Consider the following 21348-nt stretch of genomic DNA (forward strand, 5'->3'; position numbering starts at 1 on the left):
TTAATATACAAAAAATATGGCACAAAGCGCCTCAAGCTTTTTTTCTCATTTATACTAGTATTGCTTATATACTATTGTCATAAATTAAATTTTAAAATTATTTTTTACTTTTTAGTTTGATAATCTTTAAAAGCATGTTTCTTTAGTTTTTTAAACTATATTTATTGATGTTCCATACCTCTAATATACGGACAGAGAAAAAACCACTCTAACACATCTTAGTTCAGTTTAACTGTTAACAAATATTTAGGTTAACAGGTCCTATACATATTTCCGAATGTTTTACTGACTGAGTTATACTGGACATTAATTAAATTGATCGCTGATATTTATACTTTTAAACGAAATTTTGAATTTATCATTTTATGTAAACTCTAATGCGTTAAAAAGTGTAACGCAACACTACACACAGGTAGTGATGTCTAGTGCACTGCCCTATGCACATTAGTTAACAAAAAAATAAAATGAAATATTAATTACTGATAAATAATACCTTGATGTCGTGATACAAGTAACACATGCTTATCTGATATTTATCTCAATTAGAATACGAAATAGGAAGATAAATTAATTAACTGATTTTAAGACTGATTTATTACTTACACAGTACAGTGCATTTTGAAGACAAATGGGTCTTAAGAAGCGAAAATCGTACTCGATTAAAGGATGGTATGGTGTTCGGTGTATTAAGGTTTCCCTCAAAGTAACGGTTTCAGAATGCTTTTAAGATATTAGTTACATCCCAACATAAGTTTAAAACATTTCTCTTAAGAGTGTGCTTCGTAGCATTAAAAAATGTGCCTTAATTATTTTGCAAATTTATCATTGTTATGGTGACGATGTCAGGGGTTTTCGTAATTTTTTTTTAGAAATATAGTACAGTATTAGCAACTACGTTAAGAACTGTTATTTTATTCACACAGAGAAAAGAAATACAAAATGCTAAAATTTGGCGTTTGTTTTTTTATATACTATATAGGTTTGTTATTATATGTGTGTTGTAACATGTATAAAAATGTTAAATATATTCAACAATATTTGGTAATTATATATATTAAAAAACTTTTATGTACGCGACTTGAAACTACGTGAAAGGTTTTCAGTCTATTAGGCCTATTCTATGATTTTTTTAAAATTATTAATTCTTATGCAAACAATTAATAAAATTGGAAGTTTCTTACATTGTCAGTATATGCATAGCATTACAGTTATTCCAAACAATTCTCTACCAGTGTTTACCTAAGGTTTGCATGTTACGTTGGTTTTTCTACTAATACACGTATATTACAAGAGGTTTGTAATAGATTAAATGAGGTAAGTAAGAATTCGTTTTTATAAACGTTGTGTATGAAATTATAAATTTTCAGATGTATAATAACAAAAAGAAGTGCGTTCCGAAAACATATGTCGGTAGTGTTACCCACTGAAAAATTATTCCCACTTCAACTCCCTGTAAAAATAAAAGTATGGGGTTGAATGCGTCAAAAGGGGTATATAAATAAAATTTGAAGCTTCTTCCTTATTTCATACGCTAGTGTCCCCCACTTACAATTGCAAACAAAAATTTTTCCTCGATGTTGTAATTTACTCTGCGTAATCACAAAAAATTTTGGCAGTAAATAAGTATTTAATTTTTAAAAATGAAAGCATTCATGTTTCGAAAAAAATATTAAAGCGATGTGGGGAAAATGTTTATAGATACTCCAGTAAAATTTTCAGTTTGATTGTTTTGATAGTTTCGGAGCTGTTGCGAGTTTAGTTTGGAGGATTCTCGGCCGTGCGAGGCGAGTTTGGCTCTTTTTCATTTTCTTTCAGCGTAGGAAGCCGATACCCGGCTTCACCTCGCGTATTACTGTATATTAGCTCCATGAGCGCGACCTTGACAGTCCGTTTCTTCGGTCTCCTCTCCGTCATCCCTCTACACCCCATTCTTCTCCCTCCCCACCCGCAGGCTGCGGCCCGCCGGCCGGAGCTCCGCCGGACTACCTGGTTGCGACAAGCGCCGCCCTCAGCGCCACGTCGCGGGGACATTCTTCCCGGCGGCGAGAGTTTTACACGCAGCACTAGAACTGTCACTCCAGAGGGCATGTTTTGAGTCGGATCGTATCAAAAACAAAAGGATATGAAAATATATACATAACTCAATAGTGTTCTGCCAATTATGTTTTCATTTTCATTTAAATTTATTCTTTAAATCGCTTCTGAAGTAGTCCAGCAGTGATCAATGGAAATTGTCAATATTAATCTGTAATTTTGACGATGAAAATTTTTTCTTCTTACTTTTATATGTGCAGAAACCTATTCGTACACTCGTTTCTTGAACTATACTTAAGTTTAACATAATTATGTGTTTTCTAAATAATTCTGGCTTGGAATAAAAATAAATGCATTTAAAATGACATAACTCAGTAAAAAAAAGTTTATTAAAAATATCCTAGGTATATTATGTCTTAAAAAGAAGCATCAAAAATAAATATGTACAGTTAAATTAGTTTTGTCGTAATATTTTCCATGCACCAATCGCCTTAAGTTAATTCGACTGAACAAAGCGACAACAATGCTGGGATAATATGGCCCCATTTTTCAGGTAAAATAATTTTGTTTCGGGCTGGTAGTTGAAATGTTCAAAGTTGGCTGCATGTCTCACAGGTTTTGCTGATTTAAACCACAATGGTTTAAACCAAGTGGTTTAAAAAAAAGTTTTTTAAATACTGTATTTTTAAATAAAATATCTTAATTTTTTTTTAATGAAAGGTCTAATTCCTCTGAAAAGTTTGTTTCTAGAGATTTACAGGAACAAAAAATTATATAGTAATAAAAATCTTATCATTTAAATTAAATTATCTGAATATTGTAATGAAATTGTACTGTATTTAGTCAACAGACGATTTAAAAAGTGTAATTTTTTTTGTTAACATCAGTTATACTTTTTTATTATAAATTACAGCATTACTCTATACTTGTGCATAAAATCTCTGTGGAAACTTGTATGTTAAATACTCTTTGTAATTAAATGTTAGTTCTAGCCCTTTCATTCCCAAATTATTGAAAATGAAAAAAATATTCTTAGGTAAAATACGGATGAATATGTATCTAGAATTACAATTATATTAAAAAAAGAAATTTAATAAAATTTATATACATTTTGAGGAGGTGGCCATATGGCAACCATTTGAAAAACAGAATTTCCTTTATATTTGCATTCACAAGAGAGGTTTAAAATTTGTGTTGCCATATGGTATCAGAGGGAATGAAAGGGCTAGAACAGGGTGTCTACTGGTCTTCCTTTCCAAAAATCAGTGACTTTTGGTGACTTTTGGAGCCCACTTTCTGTCATTTTTGGTGACTTTTTTTTACTAAAAATTGTATTAAATTAAAACGGATATTGAATATAGGTCTAGTTTACTTATCAACGGTTAAGCTTATTGTTAAATAAATGGGATCACATGCAGTTTAAAATGCTAAACTTGACCTTAAAAAAGTTTTACTTTAAGCAGCTTTGGAGGGTAATGAAAAATAAATCCAAATAATCGATAATGACTTAATTTACAAATAAATAAATAGGCGAAACTAACAGGTATTTGAAATATAGTCTGTCATTTATAAACATATTTTGTTCCTAAGTTTTTTCAAATCCCTGTCTATTTCTAAGAGTTCTTCTTTCTTTTCTTCCAGCACTTTTTTCTTTTTCAATTCTAAGAGCGTAATTTCATGTGCTGCTCTTTTCCTTGCATTCACAGATTCATCCTCTTTAATCTTCTTCTTCATCAGGTCATCTCTTCTTTTTGATGCAGCATTTCTGAAGTTTAAAATCATCTGTTTAGATATAGTATGAGAAAAAGTTTCAATTCCACCTGTAAAATAAAAAATTTGAGATTTAAAATTATTGATAAAGAAATATTTAAGTCTAACTTACATTCAGAAAGCATTTCTTTTTAAACCCACCTGGAAGAGAAGACACATGGTCATGAACAAGTCTTTGGGCAACCAAAGATTTCTCTTGAAGATTTTCCACTAAGAACTCCTTATTGAAAGAAAAACTTCTCTCAACTGCTGCATTACCATGAAAGCAAATCAAAAAACGCTGAATGAAAGAAACAAACAGGTTATGGGCATTCTCCATTGCCGAGCTTAGCAGTTGAAACAAAAACTTATCTAGGCTATACTTTTTCCAGTTAAAGAACTTTGTTGCTTTCAGAACATCAGGAAGTGCACAAAACTTAGCATATTCTCTTAACACAACATCCCCATCTGCTGGTGACAGGTGATTGAGAGAAATAAGTTCTTCAATGGCAATCTTGGCCCTCGAGGTTCTGACATCTTTGACAATCACTGAAGGAGATAAGCAAGTGGACCCAAGCACAATTCGCTTCCTTAAAGGGCTTTTCTCTTCAAGCTTGGAAAACAACTGTAACAAAAACTGTTTGCAATCTGCTTTAAATCTAAGAGAGTGTAGTTCTTTTACTTTCTTTAGGCAAAATGTTGCTCCAAAACCAATTTCAATAGAATCTGGCATTCTTAGGTCAGTCTCATTTTTGACATTCAAATGTTTTAACTGGGATGCACTAACAACCTTTTCCATTGCAGATTTTGTAAACACTCTACTCGCAATGTTCTTCATCAACTGGAAAACTTCTTGATAAAGAAAAGGCAGTAGGGGATCGTTTCTCTGAAAACATGTCAAAAATTCTTCCAGCTCTTCAGATATCATGGCAGAGAAATGTAGCTTAGCTTCTAGTACTGGGTCTTCCAACAAGGCCTTCTTTACCACATGAAAGTTCTGGGAGTTTGGAGGATTCTTTTCAATCTCTTTGTCTGTAACGTATTTCTTCAGATGTGGAATAATTTCTGAGCACCTTTTCATCACAGATGAGTTTTCAGTCCATCGTATGGCACAGAACTTTTTCGGGAACATTCTGGAGCCAGTGATCTGTTGATAAACTGCACGACGAGATGGGTAGTTCTTGAAAAGACTGTAAAGTGCTCTAAGAAACTCATTAAGTTGCCAACCAACTTTTGCATGAGCTGTTTTGTATGCACCATTTACAATGTGCAATGAACAGGTGCCTAAGTCCAAGATTTCTTTTTCGCTGTCAAGAGTACATCTCATGTAACTTTTCAGGTCGGAAATCAGTTTCAAATTAACATTGGGTCCATCAGTTGCAATTTGCACCAAGCCTCCTAGAGACAGGTCAGCTTCTCCAATGCATACAATAAGATTATTGAGCAAATCTGCAGCTTTTGAATGCTCCAGGAAAGCAGATGTCAGATATTTTGTACAAACACAACTGTTTTCTGCATCCCAATACTTTACAACAATGTCCATTTGCCCCTTTTGGCAAACATCGTTTAAACTTTCGTCAATTGACAAAGCATAAAATGGGCTTTTCTGAACACTATGTGACACACATTTCGCAAAATGGGGTCCAAGTCCATATGTTATGCTGTATGCAATTTTATCCTTATGCATTTTCATTTTAGAGGCTAGAGAGCTATCTGGGAACATAATGGGAAACAGCTTCACTGCTAATTCTCCCGAGCGGGATGAAGCATGTGTGAAAACACAGTGAGTTGCCCACACAATCTCTGCTTTTGTCACACTGTCATTAACTAGGAAAGTTGACAGCCTTGATGGTTCAGCAGTATGTTCTTGGCTAGAAGCAGACGTGCTAGGCTTAGGTTCTGGCAAAGATGGACTGGGTGTATTAGCCTGAGGAACACTCATGGAAGGCCCGTCAGTATCCATGGGTATAGCTCTGAAGGAAGACAGAGTTTTTTGTTTTCCAGATTTCAGGCAACTGGAAAATTCACTATGCTTCTTGCCTTTCTCGTGGCTTTTTATTGCATTCACACCAGAGTGGGACACATCAATTTGTTTTTTACAAAGAGAACAAAAACCAAAAAATTTATCTTTGCCTTTTCTCAGCCAAGTTCTCCATCCTTCTTCTTCCAACCACATCTCTTGGAAGTGGCACTTACCCGGCATCTTGTAAAAAAACTGTTACACAAACACTTCATTCATTAAAAAAACTGTCAACATAGTGAACCGTGGGGCAGTCTACAACTATTGAGCCTTGTGGGCGGTTAAAACAGATTGGCCTACATGAAAATATACACACTTAACCAACTCACTGTAATTTTAATAAAAAATAAATTACCGATTGTTAATTAGTGAGAATGGGGCCCATTTCTACTTCTTTCACAAAGAAATATCATTACAAAAAACGCCGGCCGTTTACTAATTGTAAATAATGCGTCATAAAACGTAGCGGCCACGAAATCAAAAAAAAATAAACTTAACCTCCCCAAACTGTTGTACGCCGGCATATTATTAATAATAAATTATGTTTGGCTGAAACATAATAAACTATAACTGCAAGGACACCAAAAAATACCGTCCGCGAATAATCCAAACAAACGCAGTTGTTTCATGTGAGAGCAAAGCATATAACATATTGCCAACATTGATCGAAGCGTAGGTGAAAGTGAGAACCAGTCTAGCAGTTACAGCGTCATTATTTAAAAAAAAAAAACATATTCCTACATACAAAACCTTACATCCTCACTGAATAAAAAAAAGGGCGGAAACGATATATCTGTTCCTTAAATAAATAATTAACAACGCAACAGCTTTCGAAGTGTGCTTGTCAGCCCTGGGCGTCCCATGATACTCGCACGTGGTACAAACACGATTATTATCCTACACTTAATGTTTGGGTTTGCTCTTGTTGGTAAGATATATGGTCCCATTGTACTAGTACGTACACAATAGTTCTCGTACGTTTGTTACATCATGTAATCGATCGGTATTCTTTTCTCCTCGCTTGCACTTGACAAAGAAAAAACACTACGGACGGCGCAGTGAGATAGATAGCGAGAAAGATGGATATTTCAGCCGTTATCTCTATCGAAGGGAGGGCAAGTAAACAGGTGTTCCAGAGGTTTTTGCGAGTTACATCACATTTATGTTCTCCACAAAAAAAAATCGGTGCCCTCTTTCCAAACTTCGTGACTTTTCGGTGACTTCCGTGACCCTACCCCAAATTCCATGACTTTTCCATGACTTCCGTGACCAGTAGACACCCTGTAGAACAAGAGCAGGGAAAAAGAAATGGAAGTGATTATTAAAAACATTGAGTTTTGGAAGATATATTGAATTTAGAAGGCTGAAAAGGACTGTCATTTGTAATGTGATGATACATTTTATTAATTAAAGTCCTACAACGAATTCAAAGGAATATCTAAGGATCAAGATTGAAGAATGTGAATTTAACACTTGTAAAAAAAAAACATTAATAGACGATTAGCTAGATGAATTTTGCTGCTTTTAAAATAACTCTAACGTATACTACTACAGGACTGAATCCATCATTCTTCAAGTTCAGCAGCTTCTGTTCACTGCTATGAAAGACTACAGAAATTAATATTTTGAAGATTTTGTATTGATTGGATATTTCTACAATTGTATGTATGGTGATGATGTGTTGTTGCTTCAGGTCTATGTGTGTTTAGTTAGTAATAGATTAATATTGAGAAATAGGTTAGTTGTATACAAAATTCTTCATATTATCATTGATTTCTGTTAAAGTTTGTATAGTTCTTATTTAAATTTAACTTTGATTAACTTCGTATACCTATTGCACAACTATTCCTGATAAACTTAGTATTTTCCCTCAGAAGTCCTGACAAATTTTGTTTAATTAGTCTTAGTGCTATTTTAAATGACCTAGTTTTGTTTCCTGAGGTTAATTACTGTTTGGCAAATTATTTTTTTTTATTTTTGTATTATTTAAGTATCAACCATTAATTTTGGATACAATTAATTAATTAGTTGTAAATTACTTAACATTTAATTATTTTTCTTGAAATATTTTACTTTTAACATTGTATTATTTATTTGGAAGATTTCGGTAAATACAACTAAATTAATTTGGCGCTCATTTCAGTTAAGTGATTATATCGCCTGAACAGTAATGTTAGATCAGTAATATTTTACCTTACCGGGCATTTTGGTTATTGAGACACGTACAGACAGATATCTCATAGTTATTAAAGTGTAGTTTAAATTTGAATGATATATATAGTATATTAAAAATAATTTTTTTTAATATGTTATAAATCATACCCTGCTAAATACTCATCTAAAATTAAAAATATTAAAGAGGGATCCCCAACTTTACTGTAAATCCCTATTCGTGGGAAACACCCATTCTACAGAGAATACTCCTCCTGTGGGGAAATACCCTCTCTGTGGTTAAGTCAGCATATTTGCTGGAGTTCAGTTCAACATTAGTGGCAGATAGCGGGATGTTTGTTTGAAGAAGTTAAAGAGTTGAGAAAAGGTGTGAAGGGCAATTGCAAATATGTGGCACTGAACTTGAGGGTCAAGTCCTCAGAATGAAAAATCGCCTATCTAAATGTGAAAGTTCAGTTATGCAAGTTGAAGATAATGAATATGATGTAGGTAAGATTCATCAAGAGTAATATTGTTTCTTGATTTAAACAGAAACATGGTTGTGTTAAATTTGCTACATTTCTTAAATAATATGAAACCAAGTCATTTAAGATATATATGAAGTTTTCATTCTTAATTTTAAACAAGTCCATATTAATAATATCATCAGTAAGCTTGCTCATATTTTATTTTACTTTAGACTGTGTTTACATTTCACGCATTGTATTGAAGTTTGACTTTAATTAATGACTTTGATAGCCTAAAAAAAAAATTGTTATTTTTAATGTTTAATATTATTCTGTAATCATTCCTCACAACACTGTCCTGGTGCATCAAAGACAGTGCAGTAGCGGCACTGGCTGCATAATACTGAATTCTTAATTCCCACGCGTGCACCTAGCTTTATGCAATTAGCATTGAAAACCTGGCACTAGCAAAGCATGTAACCCAGTCGTCCATAATGGTTCAGAGTTAATAAAAGAGATGAAATGTCTTCATTTATAATACTTTTTCCCCTTTTGTAATTTGGAACTAAATTAATATGAGAAACATTTCTTTTTCAGATGTGCTACGGTTACGACCATTTCGGGTAATGTATATTTAGTAAACCAAATTGACACATATGGTCATGATCACACTGCCAATTATCTGGCAGAAGCGGCTGTACAAGTGTCAACATTATATAAAAATGTGTGAGGAGGACTCCAGGTGCAAGGTTCGCTTCGTTGCTACTGATAATGCTGCCAATTTCGAAAATGCACCAACTTTTGGAAGATAACGAAAATTTGAATATCATCACATTAAATTTGTAAGTAAATGACTTTAACACTCCAAGTGTGAGAGAGCATGTGTTATTCAGAAACAACCACTTTACTATGCATGTCCCAGACAATCCTCCCAAGTGTAGTGCACAGGAATACAAGGGCAAGATTTCCTTGAGACATACATTACAGGTTGGGGAACTCCATTTCCAATTTGAGACGAACATCGTGACACTATTGATATAGTAGTACAAAACCAAATTTGTAACATGACATTGGAACACAATGTAGAGAGGACTTACTTTATGTTTTGAAGCCTTATTGCCATATCCCTTGATGAAGTTTAGAAAAATACATGCACTATTTCTGAGTCAGTTCTTGTGTGGAAGAATGAAAATGGAAGCCACAAAGGATAAAAATGTAAAACATAAATTAAAAAAATATATATATTATATGGCACTTACACCTGCTTATTTTTTAGCTTATATGCTGGATTCAAAAGAAAAAAATAATTTGGTGTTGATTTGACTGAAGAAGAAAAATGCATAGCACTTGAGTTACCAAAATCAAGGTACTCGATAGTTCACTGCTTCCATTAATTGTTAAATTTCAATCAGAAAGCTTACCTATCCAAGAATTGCTTTTTGAGAATGGAGTAAAGTCACATGTTACAACCTATGAGTGATGGAGAAGTCAGAATAAATCGAGAAATTTAATGATGGTTTTTTTCTGTTTAATGGTTACTTACAGCACAAGCTACTTCAGTGAATGTAGAGAGAGTTGTCTCGTCAAATGGATTTGTGCATTCTAAAGTACGTAATAAGTTAGGCATAGAGAAAGCATCCACACTTGTATTTCTATTTAAAGCATTCAACAAACACAACCAACAGTGATGTGATGTGATCTGTAATACAAACAGAAAAGAACTAACATAATTATGTTTTAACTAGTTATGTTGATATTTTGATTTGAATAACTGATAATCAACCGCACCTTATATTTTCTGAATTTATTCAGCATACATCCAGTGCAAGGTTTGCACAGGTGATCATATGATCTTTCTGACAACCAAGCACACAAAGCCACACAAATCTTTCATTGATTCGAGGTGCAATGAAAGCACTTCAAAACAGAATCCCAGTATACTTTTATCATTTATGTAAGTGATGCATGTTAGAAATTGTAATAAATAGTACAATTTCAATTCTTATTTATAAATGTATTTGTATGCAAGTACTTTAAATATCAATACTCGTACTTCAGAGTGGTCAAAAGTTATTAATTGAATTAAAATTGGTACTATTAAATACCTGCTCTTAACGTATACCACAGAATTATGCCTCATCTCTCATGAACCCATAAGGATCCCACAATGATTATTAGTAAGTAAAATAATAATGGTACAACCAATTATTGATTTAATTTTTTAGTTTATTAAATTGTCATTTCTAAAGAAAACCAGATTGGGAAACTTCCATCACATTATTTGATATTTTTTAATGAAGCAAACCATATCAAGTAGTTTATCATATGAAAGCCAATAAAAGAAACTTACAAATGGGGCCCAACATGGCTTTCTAACATTAACCATTTCCAAATGACTTGGGTTACTTTAGTAAATTTTGTAAATTAATTAAAAAAACCACTCTCAAAAATTAAAAAAAAAATCTTTATTTCTTTAATGTAGGTAAGCTTTAAACTAAATAATTATTGAAATCCAAGAAGGTCAGGTAGAATGTGTGTGCTAATTTAACACAGAATCACCCTGTCGCAAAAAATTGAAATTACAAATATTTTATTTATCACTGTGATTTAAAAATTTATTTGTAAATTACAATTTTTGTCAAGTATAAAATTCAAAATCACTAAATGTGACATTTTTAATGCATAAGCACATAAGTGTGTTAGGTTATGTTCAATCATGTTATACCTTTCATTTCAATAGCGAAGACACGAGAAACCAAACAAAAAACTTTTCATTATCGCAGCATAAGAATCAAATCTTCTTTGAAACCAGCCTTCACCACTGGCTGACTAGCAACACTGGCAAATTAATTTTTTTTTTTAAAAAAAGCACAAACAAAAATATTTTAGTAGCCTTGTTCACACGGTGATAACTTTTACTCCTGTTTCAATGTTATGAAGTGACATGTGTTAAATGGACACTCAAGCAATTTGGTAAAATACCAGAGCAAAACAAGGGTCAGAGGACTGCACGTGTATATCTGAGCACTTAAAAATGTGTTGCTACTTCGTTATTTGTGTAATGTAATATCTATAACAAGAACCTTTCAAAATTTATTCCACAAAAGAATGGTGACCTCAGTATTGTCAGGTTATAAAATGCCGCGCACTTGTAAGAATTCTACCGACTGTTTTTGTTACATTTGTGGTGAGTTTACTCTAAAAACACAGCGAAATGCGATAACAGATCTTGTTAAAAAAGCTTATCGGCTTTATTTTGGATTCTCTATCGATGAGAGGGATAAAAGTTGGTTCCCAAAAATTTTCTGTAACAGTTGTTCAAGAACGTTGAGAGGTTGGCTTGAAGGAAGTCACAAATCTATGCCGTTTACGATGCCAATGCTTTGGAGTGAACCTCAGAATCATGAAAATGACTGTTATTTCTGCATGACATCAACACGAGGATAAAAACAAGATTGTACATCCAAACATCGCATCTGCAAAGAGACCACTTCCTTGTGGTGAAGGCAGTTCACCTCCAGTACCTCCAAACAATAGTGAGAGGATGGAAAATAAAAATACTTCTGGTCTATAGCCTCAATCGAGTTTTATTTCTACCTGTACATCTTCATCATCATACGCTTTATCTGGATCTTCAAGCCCATCAAAAGAACCTTATTTTCTTAAACAACCTGATTTAAATGATCTCGTTAGAGACTTGGGGCTATCAAAATCTAAGGCTCAATTACTCGGATCAAGATTGAAACAGTGGAATTTGTTGGATAAAAGTACAAGTGTCTCATATTTTCGCACAAGACAAGAAGATTTTACGAGTTACTTTTCCAAAGAAAATGATTTAGTATATTGTAATGATGACGCAGGGCTTCTTGAAGAACCGAGTTTCCCAGAAAATTCTGACGAATGGAGACTTTTTATTGATGCGTCGAAGATTAGTTTGAAAGCCGTTTTACTTCATAATGGAAATAAATACCCATCAGTGCCTCTAGCACATGCAACAAACATGAAAGAAAATTATGCAAATCTGGAGGTATTACTTGAAAAAATAAAATATTCTCAATACCTATGGAATATTTGTGCTGACTTAAAAGTTGTCGCTATATTTACTGGATTGCAAGGAGGATACACCAAGTTTTGCTGTTTTTTATGTGAGTGGGACAGTCGCGCAAGAGACAAACATTACAAAGTGAAAACTTGGCCGCAAAGAAAAAGCTTTACACTTGGACTTAAAAATGTATCTCAAGAACCTCTAGTGCCAAGTGACAAAATTTTTTTGCCACCACTTCATATAAAGTTGGGGCTCATGAAAAACTTAGTGAAAGCCATGAACAAGGATGGTGCAGGCTTTCAATATCTCAAAACAAAATTTCCTCGAATCAGTGACGCGAAATTGAAAGAAGGGATTTTTGTAGGTCCGCAAATACGAGAGCTTATGTGGGATGAAGTTTTCAATTCGAAGTTGAGAAAAGCTGGAAAAAAAAGCTCGGGTGGCTTTTGTTAAAGTGTGTCTTAATTTTCTAGGTAATACAAAAGCTGACAACTACCGACAAATCATACGAGAGCTTCTTTCTGCTTATAAAGCTTTAGGATGCAATATGTCACTCAAAATTCATTTTTTGGACTCGCATTTAGATTTCTTTGCGGAAAATCTCGGTGCCGTATCAGATGAGCATTGTGAAAGGTTTCATCAGGGTATTATGCATATTGAAAGACGCTAAAATGGAAAATGGTCAGCATAAATGCTTGCTAATTTTTGTTGGTCGATTTGCCGAGAAACTTCGATGGAAACGATAAAAAGAAAAAAAACTACAAAATAACTTGAATTATATTACCATAATGAGATAAATAGATAAATATACTGATATTTATATAACTTGTAACTGTAAAATTAGCATTTTTCGTTGTAAAACTTAGACTGTAGTCTTTTTTCACATTTTTGCAACTGTTGTTACTAAAATAATATCGTTTTTTAATTAAATGGACATTATATTTAAAATCTATGTGCTGTATTTTTTTGCATGTTAAGTTCCGTGGTAAGAGCACCAAATATGATGCATGAAAACAATAAAGAATTTTTTTTTTTTCTGCAGACCAGTGTATTCAGTTCAAGATCATTAATCTGCAGTATCTAAATACACTCACTGAAAACAGTTTACTGATGAGGATATCATCTCTTTTCTATCAGTCTTTGACCCATCAGATCTTCCATTACCAAAAATCCATTTATTTGATACACATGGAACAGAATAAATTAAAAGGCTGTCTGTGAGATTTGGTCTAGAAAACAACAATCCAAAAAGAATGGTTCGAAATGAAGCAACACACAGTTGATAGCCACAAGAAGAAATCATCTACTGACAGAACTACCATGATTTGTTTCCCAACAGTGCCAAGTGAACACAGCTTCACACAACTGACTGTGAGAGAGACATCTCCAATGAAGCTAATAAAAGCAGGCTTGACGATCAGCAACAGATTCTCTACTTCACATTGCATCGGAGGGCCCTGACCACCACCACCTGCCGAAACTGACAACTTCCTCAACCTATCATCCCCTCAAACTCCCACCACCTGCCGACACTGACAGCATCCTCAACCTATCATCCCCTCAAACTCCCACCACCTGCCGAAACTGGCAGCTTCCTCAACCTATCATCCCCTCAAACTCCCACCACCTGCCGACACTGACAGCTTCCTCACCCTATCATCCCCTCAAACTCCCACCACCTGCCGAAACTGGCAGCTTCCTCAACCTATCATCCCCTCAAACTCCCACCACCTGCCGACACTGGCAGCTTCCTCAACCTATCATCCCCTCAAACTCCCACCACCTGCCGACACTGGCAGCTTCCTCAACCTATCATCCCCTCAAACTCCCACCACCTGCCGACACTGACAGCTTCCTCAACCTATCATCCCCTCAAACTCCCACCACCTGCCGACACTGGCAGCTTCCTCAACCTATCATCCCCTCAAACTCCCACCACCTGCCGACACTGACAGCTTCCTCACCCTATCATCCCCTCAAACTCCCACCACCTGCCGAAACTGGCAGCTTCCTCAACCTATCATCCCCTCAAACTCCCACCACCTGCCGACACTGGCAGCTTCCTCAACCTATCATCCCCTCAAACTCCCACCACCTGCCGACACTGACAGCTTCCTCAACCTATCATCCCCTCAAATTCCCACCACCTGCCGACACTGGCAGCTTCCTCAACCTATCATCCCCTCAAACTCCCACCACCTGCCGACACTGACAGCTTCCTCAACCTATCATCCCCTCAAACTCCCACCACCTGCCGACACTGACAGCTTCCTCACCCTATCATCCCCTCAAACTCCCACCACCTGCCGACACTGACAGCTTCCTCAACCTATCATCCCCTCAAATTCCCACCACCTGCCGACACTGGCAGCTTCCTCAACCTATCATCCCCTCAAATTCCCACCACCTGCCGACACTGGCAGCTTCCTCAACCTATCATCCCCTCAAACTCCCACCACCTGCCGACACTGACAGCTTCCTCACCCTATCATCCCCTCAAACTCCCACCACCTGCCGAAACTGGCAGCTTCCTCAACCTATCATCCCCTCAAACTCCCACCACCTGCCGACACTGGCAGCTTCCTCAACCTATCATCCCCTCAAACTCCCACCACCTGCCGACACTGACAGCTTCCTCAACCTATCATCCCCTCAAATTCCCACCACCTGCCGACACTGGCAGCTTCCTCAACCTATCATCCCCTCAAACTCCCACCACCTGCCGACACTGACAGCTTCCTCAACCTATCATCCCCTCAAACTCCCACCACCTGCCGACACTGGCAGCTTCCTCAACCTATCATCCCCTCAAACTCCCACCACCTGCCGACACTGGCAGCTTCCTCAACCTATCATCCCCTCAAACTCCCACCACCTGCCGACACTGGCAGCTTCCTCAACCTATCATCCCCTCAAACTCCCACCACCTGCCGACACTGGCAGCTTCCTCAACCTATCATCCCCTCAAACTCCCACCACCTGCCGACACTGGCAGCTTCCTCAACCTATCATCCCCTCAAACTCCCACCACCTGCCGACACTGGCAGCTTCCTCAACCTATCATCCCCTCAAACTCCCACCACCTGCCGACACTGGCAGCTTCCTCAACCTATCATCCCCTCAAACTCCCACCACCTGCCGACACTGGCAGCTTCCTCAACCTATCATCCCCTCAAACTCCCACCACCTGCCGACACTGGCAGCTTCCTCAACCTATCATCCCCTCAAACTCCCACCACCTGCCGACACTGGCAGCTTCCTCAACCTATCATCCCCTCAAACTCCCACCACCTGCCGACACTGGCAGCTTCCTCAACCTATCATCCCCTCAAACTCCCACCACCTGCCGACACTGGCAGCTTCCTCAACCTATCATCCCCTCAAACTCCCACCACCTGCCGACACTGGCAGCTTCCTCAACCTATCATCCCCTCAAACTCCCACCACCTGCCGACACTGGCAGCTTCCTCAACCTATCATCCCCTCAAACTCCCACCACCTGCCGACACTGGCAGCTTCCTCAACCTATCATCCCCTCAAACTCCCACCACCTGCCGACACTGGCAGCTTCCTCAACCTATCATCCCCTCAAACTCCCACCACCTGCCGACACTGGCAGCTTCCTCAACCTATCATCCCCTCAAACTCCCACCACCTGCCGACACTGGCAGCTTCCTCAACCTATCATCCCCTCAAACTCCCACCACCTGCCGACACTGACAGCTTCCTCAACCTATCATCCCCTCAAACTCCCACCACCTACCGAAACTGGCAACTTCCCTAGCTATCAGCCCTTTGACGTTCCGCCCCGAAGTGATAACTAAGCAGTTTCTTTTCATTTAAAGTGAAACTAAATATAATTTTTTTTCTTATCTAGCAATTTTTAATCGTAACTTTTGTCACGCCGACCTGTTGTATAAAGATACCTTGGCCACAACTGTAAATGTGATCTGAACGTGTGTTATGACTTGATCACAAGTAATTTAATACTTCATCAGGGTGAATTCAGCCTCTGGACCCTGGGTGTTCTAATGTCAGGCCCCAGGGATGTTGCCCCTCCCCCACCTTACTGTGGCAGTCACTCTACCTATGTTACTGGGAGAAACAAGTGTACGATCTGTGCTGTTTGGTTGACTTATTTTCATTTGAACACTGTTTTTCTTCGCTGTTCTTGTTTTCATAATTTATAAATACCCCCTTTTTTCCTCTTGAATTTTTTTTCCTTACCAAATATCTATGCCAGATTTCTTCTTCTTTACCTGGAAGTATATTCTGCCCCTTTTTGCAATTTGCATCCATTGAGCACCTTCTTTCCCATTGTTTATTTAAAAACATAATACCATCACTTGTAAAGTCGTAGAAATGTAAGTTAAAGCCAGTTATGAATTTTTTAAAGAATATGTAATTTTATATGTTTAGATTGAATTGCAATCACCTAACAACCTCATTTAAAAAAATATATATATATTGAAGATTTTTGTTACAAGTGGACTATTATTTTTTTTTTCAAATACATACATATATTCTTCAAAATCCAAAATGACAGCAAAACAAACTTACTGAATTGAATAACGTTTCCCTTAGAAGTATCTTTAAAGATTTTATACTCAACCCACCACACCTCTACCTTTCTGGAGTGATGCAACCAAGACTAGAATAATATTCTTGGAGCAGCAGAACAATATGTTTGTAGGATATTTCACGAAAACAAAACACCCCAAAAAACGAGAAACAGGGAACAAAAACACCCAACAGCCTTTATACTTTTGCAAAAATAGGGATACAAAAGGTCTGGTTTCAAATCTTACTTTTAAATAATTTTTTTTATAAATGTTAACATAATACTTTGAGCACCAAACACTTATATAATAATTTAGTCGTAGGAGAGAAAATATAGAAAAAGTATCAGCTGCCAAGACGTTACTTAAAATTTTAACACAAAATATTTCTCTCCTAAAAAGCATAAAACAAAATATGCCTATGACCTAGTAGTTTTCCTATTTACCCCCTCTTTTTCATACTAGAACTTAATATTTCATGACTCTTAAAACATATCTGCAAATTTTTAATGAGCAACATTAAGTTACTGACAGAGCGCAGGATAGTTCTTCCTGTAAACATAAACATTTTATGGCATGTCAATATGACTATCTGTACAAAAGTAATGTTTAATATTTGTGATAAAATATACCCTGCACCAATACAATGATATAGTTATCAATCCCAGCCAAACAAATAACCAGTGCTGTCATGAGGAAATGTCACAGGAGTTCCTGCAGACTGGAGACATGACTACTTGTATTAACCAGCAACTATGAAAATTATCTCGATATGAGTAAAACTAGCTCTACCTGCATAACAGTTAATGTCATAGTGCACACAAAATGTACTTCTATTTGGAAAGTATTATACAAGCACTTACCATACCATTAAAAATGGAATAATGCAGCATCCATATTCTTCAAACATACATTCTCTTAGATGATCTTCTTATGAATTAACACTGATGAAATGACAGTAAAATATGCTCTCATAGAAGCATTAACACACCAATTAAAAACCTCAACATGTAAAACAAAGGGTAATGTACGTACTGGCAACCAGCGCTGTTCCATTCTTACGTTAGTCGCAATGTGACAGAGTCGAGCACCTGACGACTGATTGACAATGCTGCAGACGAGTTCACAAAATGTGCCTTCCACAGGCCTAAATATACAACTCTGGTTGCTTTCAATCACCAGCACCACGTAATACACGGTTTATTGTCTGTTACACGTACTCTCGCCAGAGCCAGTTAAGGCCCGTGTTTCACACGTATTGAAAAACAGGGATGGAAACACTACATGTTCAGTGTTCACAATATTTGTGCTGTTAATTAGTTTATTTCCGGGCACAATACTTTTTTTTTATCATTTGGCTATGGATATTTTCAAGAATATTAGGTTACGCTTTTTCAAAGGTAACATTCTGAATTTTTTTGTAAACACGTATTTTGGTGCGGACTTTTTCACTTTACTTTCGATCAGCGGCAGTCGTCATCGCGTTCCTCCCGGTCTGCGCTCAAACCCTCATTTTACACTTTCACAGCTTGTTCCTGCGTGCTACGAACCACACGGCAAGAGTGCCTGAAGGGCACGTACGGTCAGGACTAGGGACTGCTGATTGGGCCCAGAGGTGCCGTGCCAGGGGCTGTGCGATGCACTCAGCAGGCAACTGAGTGGAAGAGCAAGTCCAGCAGTGCAGACTGTACACACTGTCCCAACGTGTTAGAATAGCAAGTGAAGTATGAACATGTGCACTTTTTAAAGCCTTGCAGTTTCAAAAGCATTGCTAAATTTTTAAACATTAATTATTGACAGTTGATTTACACTAATCAATGACTGAAAAATGATCTATGAGTGAATATTTACAAACCTTTTAGGCTGGCTAATAGTGGTTGTGTACACAAACAATATACGTTATATCCATGTTCATCTTGCACCACATTAGTAACAATTTCAAGCCTCTCCATTAATTTTATCGTTGATTATATCTAGTAGAAATGTTAAGTGTAAACAAAATGTTGGTTTTGCCAACACATGGCATTACTTAAAAGAATGAGCACCTGCTCTGTGCCCAAGTGGTTCCACGCCCACAATCCTGGGTACGTCGCCTAACGCCCATGTTCAAACCACGTGATGTTTGGGCACCGCGTACCATCGCAGTTACGAGACACTAGCGATGAGGCGCACCAGCCTGCAAGAGAGGCGTGATGCAGGTAGCACCCGTCCGTGCCCTACCGACACAAGTAAATCTGATTAGCGGCCTTCCCAAAGAGTCCGGGGCGACTCTCTGTCTTGTCTGGTGCATTCTGCAAGTCTTGAGAGCACCCTTGCGAGACACCACTGTTCTCGCAGCTTCGAGCGTTAAGTCGGAGGGCTTGGAGACGTTCACAGGGTGGGACGGTGTCGATGTGGGAGGGAGAGACGGAGGCTCGCAGGTGCTGTGGGTGCGGCAGACGAGTGAAATGTGTGAAGCAGTGTGTCGGGACCAAGATGCTTGGTAAGAGACGAGCAGTAGGAAGACCCACTGTCCGGCCGAGCTACAGTGGGAGGGTAACTTGTGAAAGTGTGATTAATTTATGAATGAGCATTTAATTATTTTTTTTTAAATAGTGTAGGCTATCCTTCCCAGATCTTTTTCCCCACTTCTAATAATATTTATTTTAGAATATTCTAGAAACTTCTGGAACATTGTGGAGTTTTTATGTGCAAAGCATCCTATTTTTTCTAGTATATTCCAAAAAGATTGATCTAACATTTTTCGCAAATATTCCACGCAGCCAAAATGTTCTCAATGGTTTCCATACAATGCATTCAACCTTTTCGTAGAATATCTAGAACATTCTCAAGAAAAATGAAATGGCCGTGACTCAGCAGCCCAGCCCAGCCAGTTTGTTGTTTTCTCTGCTGGTGTAAACTCTCATGAAAACAACATACGCAGATAAGCTTCAAACTGCTTTTTATACCCCTTATGCTAGGTTGAATTTGTAAATAAATTAAGACCAAAGATGTTGCCTTCGTTCAGAAGATTTACAACAATTTCATAAAGCCTAGGCATTGGGTCTGATGATTTATGAATTATTTTGTGCTCAAACCTAATTTTGGTTATCCTTCACAATAAGGGTTTGTCTTGTCAAAAATTGTTTAGGCAAAGGTTAATTTAAATTAGAAGTTTTAAATAACTTCCAATGGTTGTCATACTGTCTTACCAAGAGTTTTTTTTTGATGTGACAAAGTCTAATAAATCGATGAATGCCAGCTGCACGCATGAAAAAATGTCCCATTGCGCACATTGTCCCACTACGATGTGTCCCGTTACGCTCATTGTCTTCCGCGGAAAACAGGCACTCGTTAATACATATTTTCCTTTGTTTATCGCGAGGGGCGTTATTATTAATGAATTATAAATAAAATTTCGTGCCCGGGGCCACAATCGCATATAATTTTGAGCACTGGAAGACATAAAAACGTAAAATATTCTAGAAAATTTTTATCTCGGCCCCAGCGCACCACGAGCGTCTGGGTTGGAGATTAAAGCGAAATTCTTTCTTAAACTTACTAATACTTTTTTATTAAATTCTACGTTTAATTTCACGACACTAACTTCGCCGTTCAATGTGTAATTGCGAAAAAGCGTAAAACATTCTTGACGATCTTGAAGTTAGTATAAACATGGCGGCCGACTAGCAGCCGACAATATATTTTAAATTTCCCGCCTACCACTATAAGAAATAAACATGGCGGACTACATACGTTTATAAAACTTCCATAACACAAAACAAAATTTTTATAAATATATATACAGTGAAACCCCGTATTTACGTTTTCCCGTTATTTACCTTCTTTGTTTTTGGCCCAATTTATTTTCCATAAGGCGGTATATGTCGTTTTCACGCTTGTTACGTCGGAAAAGTTTCTTCATTCCCGTTATTAACGTCTCGTTCAGTGTTTACAAACATCGAAACATGACCGCCATAGAAGAAAGATACATCAAAAGCTGCGTTTGTGAATGCGTTCGCGCCTTGAACAGTGCAAGTAACCTTGCACAATTCACAATAACTTCTATTTCCACAGCTTTCCGCTACAAGCGCTGGTAGTATCATTGACTTTAGCGGTAAATGTATTGGACACATCTTTAACTCTTTGTCGTTGCGGCCCGGTGTTCAGAGCAGACGGACGTGTGCGCGCACGCTCGGCGGCTTTATGTTCATTCAGACGTGATTTGTGCCGGTAGTGATTTATTTTCATCATTAATTCTTCGATTATTGAACCTGATTTCCAAGGGTTTCCATTGCCCTATAATGAAGATCGCACATTGATTTTAAGTCAAGAAATCAACAT

At 37.1% G+C, this 21348-nt stretch overlaps 3 protein-coding genes across 5 annotated transcripts in view; 1 reads left to right on the top strand and 2 right to left on the bottom strand.

The window, feature by feature from the left end:
* The window catches only part of LOC134542617 (GMP synthase [glutamine-hydrolyzing]), a 417842-nt gene that overhangs the window by 202816 nt on the left and 193678 nt on the right, over nucleotides 1-21348 (top strand). The gene's annotated exons all lie outside the window — the stretch shown is intronic.
* Nucleotides 1-21348, bottom strand: part of LOC134542627 (uncharacterized protein CG7065-like) — a 135484-nt gene that overhangs the window by 88204 nt on the left and 25932 nt on the right. The gene's annotated exons all lie outside the window — the stretch shown is intronic.
* On the bottom strand, nucleotides 138-13987 carry LOC134542628 (uncharacterized). Its single transcript, XM_063387026.1, has 2 exons — nucleotides 3946-13987; nucleotides 138-3854 (listed from the first exon to the last, which is right to left on the bottom strand). Exons 1-2 carry the CDS (start codon nucleotides 5984-5986, stop codon nucleotides 3601-3603), a joined length of 2295 nt encoding a protein of 764 aa, XP_063243096.1. The 5' UTR covers nucleotides 5987-13987; the 3' UTR covers nucleotides 138-3600.

This window comes from Bacillus rossius, assembly GCF_032445375.1.
Source record: "Bacillus rossius redtenbacheri isolate Brsri chromosome 9 unlocalized genomic scaffold, Brsri_v3 Brsri_v3_scf9_1, whole genome shotgun sequence".
Classification (NCBI taxonomy): domain Eukaryota; kingdom Metazoa; phylum Arthropoda; class Insecta; order Phasmatodea; family Bacillidae; genus Bacillus; species Bacillus rossius.

Bases quoted from the DNA above. Each gene is read 5' to 3' on its own strand.
- LOC134542628 (XM_063387026.1), bottom strand. From the start codon at position 5,986: ATGCCGGGTAAGTGCCACTTCCAAGAGATGTGGTTGGAAGAAGAAGGA. The intron at 3,855-3,945 runs GTGGGTTTAAAA...TTTATTTTACAG, and splicing joins CCATGTGTCTTCTCTTCCAG to GTGGAATTGAAACTTTTTCT.